The 12,127-nt window shown below is 34.4% G+C and overlaps 1 protein-coding gene across 1 annotated transcript in view; it reads right to left on the minus strand.

Moving 5' to 3' along the window:
- Positions 1–12,127, minus strand: part of Slc30a9 (solute carrier family 30 member 9) — an 85,409-nt gene that overhangs the window by 66,306 nt on the left and 6,976 nt on the right. The window contains exon 2 of the mRNA XM_047566109.1: positions 7,613–7,786. Coding sequence (XP_047422065.1) covers positions 7,613–7,786 — 174 coding nt within the window. The remainder of the gene's footprint in view (positions 1–7,612; positions 7,787–12,127) is intronic.

The following is a 12,127-nucleotide window of genomic DNA, read 5'->3' on the forward strand; positions in this document are numbered from 1 at the left end:
AAAATAAAAAAAGATAATATGGTTATTGATGATTTTATGGATTAAATTTTCTATGATTCTTGTGCCCATTTGTGTGTTCTATTGTTTAGAATAGGTTCTATATTCAGGAGTAGGTTTCCTCCCATCAATGAATGATGTTTTTATTTTTGTAACCTACATATTATGATTGAATGTTAATTGTCTTTACCTCACATTTTGGGAGAACGTAAGTTAAAGTATATATGAAACATGTGTCTACTGTCAGTAAAGTCACATGTTTCGTTTGCTTTTATAAAAAAAATAACTTATGGTTTGGATATGAGGTGTCCTCCAAGAGCTCCTGTGTTAATGCAGGAATATTCAGAGGTGAAATAATTGAGATTATTATGACTAGATTAATAATCTAATCAGCATATTAATAATTTGAAATGACTACTATGCTGGTGGTTAACTATAGGCAGATAGGATATGGCTGAAGGACATAGGTCTCTGGGAGTATATATCCCTGGGGATCATATATTGTCCCCCTGGCTGCTCACTCTCTGCATCCTGAGAAATGAGCAGCTTTCCTGCTTTCTCCTGGCCTCAGGTTCAGAACATCGGTAACCACCGACATGGGCTGAAACCTCTGAAACCATGAGCCCCAAATAAACTTTTCCTCCTCTAAGTTGCTCTAGTTGGGTATTTTGGTTACAGGGACATGAATGTATTTAAATATGGAACATCATTAAGTCTGACTGCTTGATTGTGGTACTTCTACTATCTTACTATTTTTATTTTACCATCCTTTCTTCTTTGTTTTTATTTTTTATTTCACCCTTTGCCATTTATTAGATTGATCAAATTTTTCAATACCTTCTTCCCACCCTATCCCTACAATTGCTGGTTTGGAATTTATAAGATTATATACCTACTATTTAACTGAACATATTTTCTAAGCAATCATAACAGTTACTCAGCATCTCTATCTTCCTGTGGAAAAGAAAAAAAAACTTTAAACCACTGAACACTTCTTTCATCTTATTACTCTTGATTAAAATTTTGGTATTTCAGAGTAAAAGAATTTTTTTTATATTTTCTATTATCAATACTTAATCTAATCAACACATTTTATCCATTTCTTCTTTGTTGTGTCTTCTATATTTCATCCCTTCTTTCTTCCCCCTGGGTTTATTCCACCTCTTATATACATACTTGAATAGTTTTCTAATGTGGGTGGGTTGATCAGTGACATTCATCTTTACATGTGTGATAGCATGTTGATTTCTGCCTTCACCCTAGAATGATTATTTAGATCATTATAAAATTCTATGGTAGCATTCACTTTTCTTCTCTTTCTAGATAATACTCCAATCCTCCCCTCCCCCTCTTTTGTTTGCTGCATACTGTTGCCCATAAAAAGTCTACTTCAAAAGAACAATAACTGTCTGGCATGGTGGCGCATGCTTGTAATTCCAGTGGCTTGGGAGGCTGAGGCAGGAGGATATCCAGTTCAAAGCCAGTCTCAGCAAAAGTGAGGTGATAAGCAACTCAGTGAGACCCTGTCTCTTAATACAAAATAGGGCTGGGGATGTGGCTCAGTGATCTAGTGTCCCTGAGTTCAATCCCTGGTACTAAATTAAAAAAAAAGAGCAACAACTGGGGGGCAGGGGGAAGTAACAACTGTACACACAGCACTCTGGACTCTTTGGCAGCTTTTGTTTTGTATCTTGTTTGGGTTTTTAAGTTGTGATTTTTCTACGAGGTGTCTACCATGGATTTCTTTTTACTTACCCTGCTTAATATTTAAAACATACTTTTGGCCAGGCATGGTGGTGCATATCTGTAATCTCAGTGACTTGGGAAGCTAAGGCAGGAGGATCACAAGTTTGAGGCCAGCCTTAGCAGCTTAGTGAGACCCTAAGCAACTTAGTGAGATGTTGTTTATAAACAAACAAACAAATAAAAATAATAATGAAAAATAAAAAGGGCTGGGGATATTGCTCAGGGGTAAAGTGCCCCTGGGTTCAACCCCCGCCCCCCAAAAAATATACCCACACACATATATGTATATATGGATATAGATATATAGATATCTACACATACTTTTGATTAAGCATTCCTGTTATCCCAAATTCACAAAAATTTTCATCCATTATCTCCTTGTATATTACATCTCTACCATTTCTATTTTTTCTTTGAAATGCCTATTAAATATAAGCTAGAGTTTCATGTCTCCCTAAGTGCTCTTATTTTTCTGAAAAGCTTTGTTTTCCCTTGCACCTTCAAAGTGAATTTCAACCAGAAGAATGAGACGTTATACTCTACTTATGTATGTGTCAAAATGCATTGTACTGTCATGTATAATAAAAAAAAAATTTTTAAATAAATTTCAATTTACTCATTCTCCTATTGACAATAACCATTTAATCCACTAATTTTTTATTTCAGTAACTATATTTTCATTCCTAATATTTACAAACTGTCTTCTATTCATATTTTTTTTCTGTTTTATTTCAACCAGTTGGTGAATCAAAACTTCTCATTCTTTTTAATGAATGACTCCTCCATTTATACTGAGGATATTAAACTTATTTTAAAGCACTTCAGGCCATTATTTTGATTTCATCCAGAATTAAAATATATCTGTTCACTCTCCATGCTGTCATGCTCAGAACTCAATCTGATTCCTCTCTCTAGAATCAGCTCATATTCGCCTGTTTGAAAATTTTACCCCCTGGGTCAGCAGTGGAGAGGAAGGTAGCCCAGTGCTAGAGCACTTGACTAGCATGTTGGAAGACCCTGGGTTCAATCCCCAGAACTGAGTGGTGTCTTATCCTTCAATTCAGTCTCCAAGCCAGAAATAGCAGGTATCAGTTAATAGTCTTCTTCCTGCCTCTCTAGACCTGTATCTTTTTATATGGAACAGATTCCTGGTACAGGGATGGGTGGCTAAGTTCAAATACTGAGTGTGACCCTGATACCTGGCTATTCATGCAGCACTTGTAGATCCATCATCCCTAACAAACCAAACTCCTAGCTACTATTGCCTGCTTACAGACCCAGAGCCCAGATGCTTCTGTTCAATTTCTTGGATATAGCACAGGGTTTTTGCTGTTGCTGTTTCAATTTAGTGCAGCTATTGCTTCCATTTCTATTTTTTAAATACTATACCTAGCACTCTAGTGAGAAATAGGATGTGTGCCTCAAAGTATGCATTCATATCTTCATCAGAAATTCTATCTATCCACTGACTTACCTTCTTTCAAGGCTTATATGAAGGAATTAAATGTCAACAAACTAAGCACTAACAAAGGCCAAACAGAAATAAAAGCAAAAAACTTTCCATGTAATTTTTGGTATATTCCTTGGCAATTACTTTTCAGTAAAAACCATGGGAAAAAAAAAGTTACTGTATATAGTATATTATGTTTCAATTATTAAAGCATATATAAAAAAACCCAAAAAGATTTTAACTACCAACCAAATCTTTTTTTAAATATTTTTTAGTAAAAAAATAAAAAAATTAAAAAAAAATATTTTTTAGTTATAGATGGACACCCTTATTTTTATTTATTTTATTTATTTTTATGTGGTGCTGAGGATTGAACCCAGAGCCTCACATGCACTAGGCGAGTGCTCTACCACTGAGTCATAACCCCAGCTCCCTAACCAAATCTTAAGCAGGTCATGATAGCATGTTTTAGTCATCTTTTTCACTGCTGTGACTAAATGACCCGACCAGCACAACTGTAAAGGAGGAAGGGTTTATTTGAGGGCTCATAGTTTCACAGGTCCTAGTCCATAGAAGGCTGGCTCCATTCCGTAGGGCTCGAGGTGAGGCTGAACATCATGGCAGAAGAGCCTGGCAGAGGGAAGCAGTTTGCATCATCAGGAAGCAGAGAGAGACTCCACTTTCTAGATACAAAATATATACCCCATAGCCACGCTCCAATTCCCACCTCCCCCAGTCACACCCTACTACTTAATTAATTCCATCAGGGATTAATCCACTGATTGGGTTAAGACTCTTACAACCCAATCATTTCTCCTTTAAACCTTCCTGTATTGTCTCACATGTGAGCTTTTGGGGGACACCTCACATCCAAACCATAACATACCATACTTGATTAATTAAGGCTTAAAAACACTCCTACTTACTTAATAACTACAGCCCACAACATTTGACAGTGAGGAATTAAATAATTATTATGATTTATTGCTACAAAGCTAGAAAAGTCTAAATAAAGCCTCTTTTTCTACAGAATCTATATATCAATTTTTAAAAAATTTCCTTTGAGGAACAGAGAGCAAAGGCAGAGATAAGCAGAGGGGAAATGGTAGAGAGTGTTCAACACACTGGTGTCTGAAAAATCGAAGACTTCCACACCAAAGGTTTCAGAAACTGTCCTCCTTTTCACAATAATCATTCAACCAAATCACATAAAATAAAACAAGTTGCTATAAGATGGATACTTCTGAATATTCTCACTACAAACCGCCTAGATATTACTAAATATATAGTGTTGTGAAGCACAGACAAGAATGTTTTAGTAAATGGCTCAAACACAGGTATGAATACTTATTTGCACACCACCATCTTAATAAAATTCATGCTGTATCACAAGAGTAGAATCTTTATTTCAGTAAGTGACTAGATATTCTATCCACAAATATCCCCAGACATTTGTTTTGAGCTCAAATCCTGGCTGTTTGCCATACATCTGCTGTCATTAGGAAAATTAAAACTAATTTTACTAAAATTTAAAACGTCTCAATGCTCCTTAAAAATTTAAGGATGCCTTAGCAGGTTTCTGCTTCTTAATGAGCTGTTCCTGACTTTACCACGTGCTTTGAATTATTCAAAAATCAATCTCAAACCCTTAAATATACAAATTATCTTTCAATCAAGCAATTACTTTGTGCCTATGTGAAGGCTAACAAGGTCCAATTTGACCTCAGCAAATTGAAAAGTAGAGCCACAAATATAACTATCAATAAACAATTTATTTCTAATATAAGAAAATAACATATGCAGGCTCAAGTTGTAACTCAGTGGTAGAGCACTTGCCTCGCACGTGTGAGGCACTGAGTTCAATCCTCAGCACTGCAAAAAATAAAAATAAAAAAATAAAGGTTTCGCTCTCAAAAAGTACTTTAAAAAAAGAATGTAAAATTTTTATTACACCGAGCAGAGTAAGAATAAAACTAATCATGGATGTCAATTTTAAAGATTCTGTACAGTGGAATCAACATTTAATATTTTTGCCTGAGTCTCTGTTTACCTGAGAAAAGCATTATATTTTAACCCTAATTATATTATTTCATCATCTGTTTCTTCTTTATGAACTGTGTTCTAAACCACTTAATTCTAGAACTTAAGAGACTCATTACATTCTCCACTCCTTCATCTTATAATATCCAACTCTCAATGAATACTTATCCCAGCAGTTCTGGATCGCAAGAGGAAGAAACTAACTAAAAGTGCATGGTTAAGCCCAAAGGGAATTTTCCCCTATCACAGTACTTATCATACAATATCTTTCTGCTTTAGTAATAAAGAAATATAAACTCAGTTATTTCATTTGCTGACATATAAGAGGTACTCAACAATATTTGAGTGAATTAATGAATAAATCAATAAACAAAGTACTTTAAATGCTGCATGGCACATTACATACCTGGAATGAAACCTTTTTAAATGTGTCACTAATCTAGCAAAAAAGAATCCAAAAGAGACAAAAATGAAATGAAAACAAGACCTCTACAGAATAAATGAGTACACTAAAGCTAGCATTTCCCCTGATTTCCACTGAATTTTGTATTCGTTTAAGTTTCTACAGTCATAGTTGTATAAGGAACACAGAATACCGGAGAATAAGACTAGGTTCTGCTCAAGATGGGTTGGGAAATGGGGTATGGTGGCACACACCTGTAATCCCAGGGACTCTGCGAGGGTGAGGCAAGAGGATCACAAGTTTGAGGCCAGCCTCAGCAACTTAGTGAGGCCCTAAGCAACTTAGCAAGACCTTTCTCAAAACAAAAATTAAAAAGGGCTGGGGATGCAGCTCAGTGGTAACGCACCCCTGGGTTCAATTTCCAGTACCAAAAAAAAAGATGGAGGTGGGGGTCAAACAGGAGACACCCAGATACAAAGCTACATATATGGTTTAACAGTGAACTAGAAATAAATAGTACACACAGAAAGCAGTAATAAACAGGCTTACCTCTAGTGTTAAGTAGTATGAAAGTAAAAAAACAAAAATCCCAAGAACAAGTGGACTCTAAACCTTCACACATGCAGATGAATCTACACCAATAACTCGGTCTAAAAAATCTAAAGCAGAAAATCTAACTTAATGTTATCCCAAGTTGTGTCCCCAGCAGCTAACAGAAGCAGAAGCAAAAGTTAATGTTCTAGGCAGTACAGCATCTTCAATCCAGATGAATATCAAATACTGTTTCAAGATACAATAACTGCATGGAAAATGAGCAAATCGCAGTTACAAAACACAGGTACAACATCATTAATGGAAGATAGCAAGGAAAAGGACAATATTGTGAAAAACCAGAAAGAATTTTATATAGCAGAACTTTCAGTCACATTTGATGTGTATAAAGTAATAAAAGAGGAACTTGAAAACAAGCAAGGAATGAGAGCTTTAGCAAGGTGAAAAAATTTTTTCTAGAAATCAAATATATAGTTGTTGAAATTGGAAACCTAATATACATAACTAACCAATACATTAGAGGCAACTAAAGAGAAAATCAGTGAACTAAGTAAATCTAAGGAAATAATCTAGAATGCAGGCCAAAAGATAAAACAGAAAATATGGACAAAAGTTTAGAGACATGGAAAACAAAATATAAAAATATTTTTTTTCCCCCAGTACTGGGGTTTGAACCTGGTCTCTATGATTGAGCCATATCCCTAGTCCCTTTTATTTTGAAATAGGGAGTTGCCCAGGCTGGTCTGAAACTCCCCAGTCACTAGGATTACATGCATTGTTCCACCACACCTGCTTCAGAAAATCTAACATATTTCTAATTCGACTTCCAGAGAAAGATAATAGAAAAATGGGAAGAAGTAATATCTGTCAAAACTTGTAGGAAGTGTTATGGTTTACAAGCCTACTTCAGAAAAGGAAGGCTCATTACTAATGAGCAAAGTATTTAACTGATAGTTAATAAAAGAATGATAGAATAAACCTACAGCAAGCAGAAAGGAGGCTATAATTAAAGAACAGAAATTATCAAGTAAGAAATAAATATGAAACATGATGACTCAGAGTAAAAAAATACATACTTGAAAAATAATAAAAGCCAAAGCTTTGGCACAATTTACTTAAAAATAAGACATTAGGAATGAAAAAAGAAAACTTACCTGTGCAACTGAGATAAACAGAATATTATGAACTTTATGTCAATATATTAAAAATTAAGTGAGAAATTTCTACAGATAATATAACTTACCAAAACTGAATCAAAAAGAAACAGAAAAAGTGAACAAATTAAAGCAGCAGTTTAAAACCTCCCACTAAGAAAATATTAGTCTAGCTACTTTTAAAAACTCTATCAAACACTCAAGGAACACATAATTTTGCACAAAGCATTTAAGCATACAGAAAAGAAAGATCTAAAAATTTATACATACCTGTTTCATCAAATGATGGTACTTTTTCCACTCTGAGAGTTTGGGATCCCTGTCCTTCTTTCTGAATATTTGTAGAGTACAACTTTACTTGACTCAGACTCAGTGCACAAATATGTGGGTGACTATAGGGGACCATGTATGCAAAACTTCCAGCTGTCACTAAATTCTGCCATTCTAAAAGAAAAAGAAATTTTTAATTTCAAACCAACTCCCAGATGCACAATTAACAAGCCACCTTCACTGGAGGTATCTCCCTAGGTATATGTCAGAGTTGAAATTAATTTTGATTTTTTTTTTCTCTAATTTGTAAATTTATGTGGAAACTTTAAAAAATACTTAAAATCAAAACACTGATATTTGGGTATTTTGAAAAAAGTATCTAGTATATGACAGATACTCCTTGTTTTATATGCTGATTGCATACTGAAAAAAAAGTTGGCACAAAATATTTTCCAAAACAGAGAACTGCAGGGGAGCAGGGTGTCAGGAGGGATTCCTACTCAAAAGTATTCCCTGTGCTCTTTTCCCTAGCTGAAAATTTATTCATCTTTCATAATCGATATGTAAATTACATTAGTCAATCATTCACATTGTCACTTATTTTTAATCAGATAGTTAGATCAACATTTGGTGAGATATCTCAGAATGTGGTAATTTTAATTGAGGAAAGAACAGAAGACTAATTATGAAGCACTTCAGTTAATGCATCTGGGTTGACTACGGGTTTTGTAGGACTGAAACAGTAAAGGAAAATATATTCCACGTTGCACTGAAGTGATAGAAAAATAAATGTCTTTACATTCCTATGACTCTCTTTTTTAATCTGAGTACTTAGAATTTCCCTTTTAGAAAAAACTCAAATTCTTTCTGGATACAATTCATATTTTCTGAAGTTTTAGATGAAATAATGAAATCATATTAGAGATAATCTAGTTTTTCCAAGTGGAGGGTTGAGCATTTCAGAGTTGAAACTTTTCTAACTGCTTAATAATGATCATCCAGGGGCTGGGGTTGTAGCTTAGTGGCAGAGCACTCACCTAGCATGTGTGAGGCACTGGGTTTGAGTCTCAGCACCACATATAAAAAAATAAAATAAAGATTCACTGACAACTAAAATATATATTTTTTTAAAAATGGTCATCCAAAAATCTTAATTCATGTATGTGCATATGCAAATATATGCCTTCTGAAATAAAGAAAAATATTTTCTTAAAGGCACATAGAATACATTAGAAATACATTTTATTGTGAATGTTGAAGATAATTTGAAGAGCCCAAAGGACATAAGCCAATGTTATTCACTCAAGTTTTAGACTGTGGAATTTATTTTCTTAGAAAACTTCCTGAAAGAAAGTATGTTCCACAATTGCATTTTCATTTATTTGGCAAATTGCAGAAGGTCCACTATGTTTTTGGTCATTTGCCTCTATGTCTTAAATGCTGAGTAAAGAAAACATAACTATAGAAGATTCCTGCGCAAAGACATGAATCAGCTAGCAAAATTAACTAGAGTTAAGAAAGGGATAAAAAAATCTCCTAAGAAACTCATGCTCAAGAAAAGCATCTTCTCCACTGGGGCCACTGGCATTCTGACTTTTTAGTCCTATTTAAAATAACGTTTATAATTATTCCTCAACAAGGACTATATGGCTCCAACACTTTCTCATCCATTGATGAAATACTTTTAAAGAGTTTGTGCTAAGGTGTTTAGAGAGGGATTACCCCACTGTCTAAAACATCCTTCCTCAGAAGATGACTTTGTTTCTATGACTTGATGCTAGCGTTTTTCAACATTAGTTTTTAAAACATTTTGCTAAAGTCCAAACAAACAGAAAGACAATAAAAACAGTACAATAAACTTTCACACATTTGTTACCTACTTTCAACAATTATCAACTCATGGAAAATCTTGCCACATCTCTAACTGCACCAATATCTACATACTACCATCTTAATCTGAAACAGACCTCAAACATCAAATAATTTCATTCATAAATACTTCAGTATGTATGTCTCAGAGGCAAGTTTAAAAAAAAAAGTCACAATACCATTAAAAGTTAAAAAAAAAAAAAGTTCAACATCAAATAACCTCAATTTCTAATTTCCAGTTTTTACACGAACAGATCCAAATAAGGTCCACATACTGTGATTAAGATATCTTTTAAGTCTCTTCAAAGTTGCAGAATGTCTTTTTTAACTGCGCTTTTTATGTTGAACCAGTTGTCTTGAATTTTTGTCCTGGTAGTTTCTTGGAATTCAGATCTTGCTAACTGAATTGCTTAATTTATTCGATATATTTTAATCCATTTCAGTCATTATCCAGAGTAATGCTCAAATTGTCCCATTCTTTTTTTGTGTGTGTGTGGTGCTGGGGATTGAACCCAGGGCCTTGTGCTTGCGAGGCAAGCACTCTACCAACTGGGCTATCTCCCCAGCCCAAATTGTCCCATTCTTGGCCATTCTCTTCAAATCCTTTTGACACTATTCTAGTAATCTTAACTCCCCAATGAACTGTTCTGAAAGTTCTTAATTTTTATCTTCAGATAGAAATTCAGGTATCCACAACTTTAAAAGTATACATTTGGCATCAAGACAAAACTGCTTATATTCTAAAACCTATTATATTCTAAAGGTTAAGACTCAATCAAACAAATATAATAACTAACACAGCAGCAGCAGAAACAACCACTTGCTGAATTACTGAACTCATTAATTCTAGCAGGCGGTAATGTAGTAAAAAATCCTGCCCACTATTACTTTCCTTTCTTCAAGGTGACATCTAAAATAAGCTATGCATGGAATATCAGTCTTTAATTTGACACTCAGTATTCTACGAACCTGGACAAGGTCTTTCTTATGGCTGTATATGTAAGGGCTGTTTTTCATCAAGGTTTTGCAGTATCAGTCTAGTCACAAAAATCACTGAACAGTCACAACATTCTCTGCTTTTATTTTACTATTATCTCCTCCATAGTCCTGATTACCAATGCTACTGATCCCTAGGTGTCCTCTCTTTCCAGTCTGGTTTGACACCCATCACTTACTCTGGCTTTCAGAAAAAAAAAAAAAAAAATCTGGCCTTTGTGTTTAGACTGCAAACAACAACAAAAAATTCCTTTTCTCCCAAACTTACAATCTATGGCATATGTTGATTCTGCAGAAACTAAAAACAAAATCACTAAAAACAAAAAAGACTGCTAGCAGTTCGAGCTTATTTCTGTCTAATTTCAAGATAAGAATCAAGCTTATAGTGTTTTCCAAGTGTCAATCTCTTTACTGAAGAAAACTGGTTCAGTAGTTTCACCTCCCAAATTTTGAAAACACTGACATATAAAAATTAAATAATTGTTACAATTATTAAAGAGGTTACTAAATGTGAATTTAAAAGGCATAGAGAATACAAAGACCATTCTTCATGGTATTATTTGTTGAGAAAAAAACAGAAACAACTTAAATGTTCCCTAGCAGAAAAATGATCACATTATGGCAGGTCCCTATATTTTCATTAAAAACTTCTAATAAGGAATAAAGCAAGAGACTACTACACTATGATTCTGACTACTAAAAATGTGATTGGTAAAATATCTGGATTATGTATAATTTTTACTTTATACCTTCTACTTTTCTATATTTAAAGAATATCTACAATAAATTAAAAATATATCCATTGCTAAATTATTTAGGACTTCTTCAAGGGCTTAACATCATCACCACAACTTGTGATACAGTCTATATAATATTAACATACGGACTGTCTCTTTTATCCTTTCAGCTACCCAAAAATGCAGGCAATGCCTGCTTACTCATCTAGCAAGCAGAAATGTGACCTAGACAGAGTAGTTCAGCCTTGAGGACTATGATGTGACTTCTCTAGGACAGAGTAAAGAAACAGGTCATCTTTTTTTTGAGTAAGAAAACAAAGGGCGATGATAACTTCTTACACTGCATCTTGGTATGCATCGCTTTTTCTTTTCTTTTTTTTTTGGCGGGGGGGTGCCCGGGATTGAACTCAGGGGCACTCAATTACTGAGCAATGTCCCCATCCCATCCCTATTTTGTAGTTTATTTAGAATCAGGGTCTCACTGAGTTGCTTAGTGCCTTGCTTTTGCTGAGGCTAGCTTTGAACTTGTAATCCTCTTGCCGCCACCTCCCAAACCACTGGGATTACAGGTATGCACCAATATTGTGATTATCTTGCTTAATTCTTCTTGACATTAGCTTAGAAAAAATAAAAAACATCTAACCTTGAGGATTTACCAAATACCATTCATTGGACTTAAGGCTTTATACATACTATCAATTTAATTCTCCAAAACACATTTCAAAACTATTTCTCTCCATCTCCATTGCTAACTATCATGGTCCTAATACAACACTGCTGGCCTCAATAACTTAATAGTTCCCTACTCATCTCCTCTATCCACACTCCATTCTTTCCAATCCATTCTCCACCCAGGAGTCACAGTGTATTTTTATAACATTGCTTTTTGTTTTTAAACCTATGGCCTAAAAGG

The sequence above is a fragment of the Sciurus carolinensis genome, chromosome 10 (assembly GCF_902686445.1).
Source record: "Sciurus carolinensis chromosome 10, mSciCar1.2, whole genome shotgun sequence".
In the NCBI taxonomy this organism is placed as follows: Eukaryota; Metazoa; Chordata; class Mammalia; order Rodentia; family Sciuridae; genus Sciurus; species Sciurus carolinensis.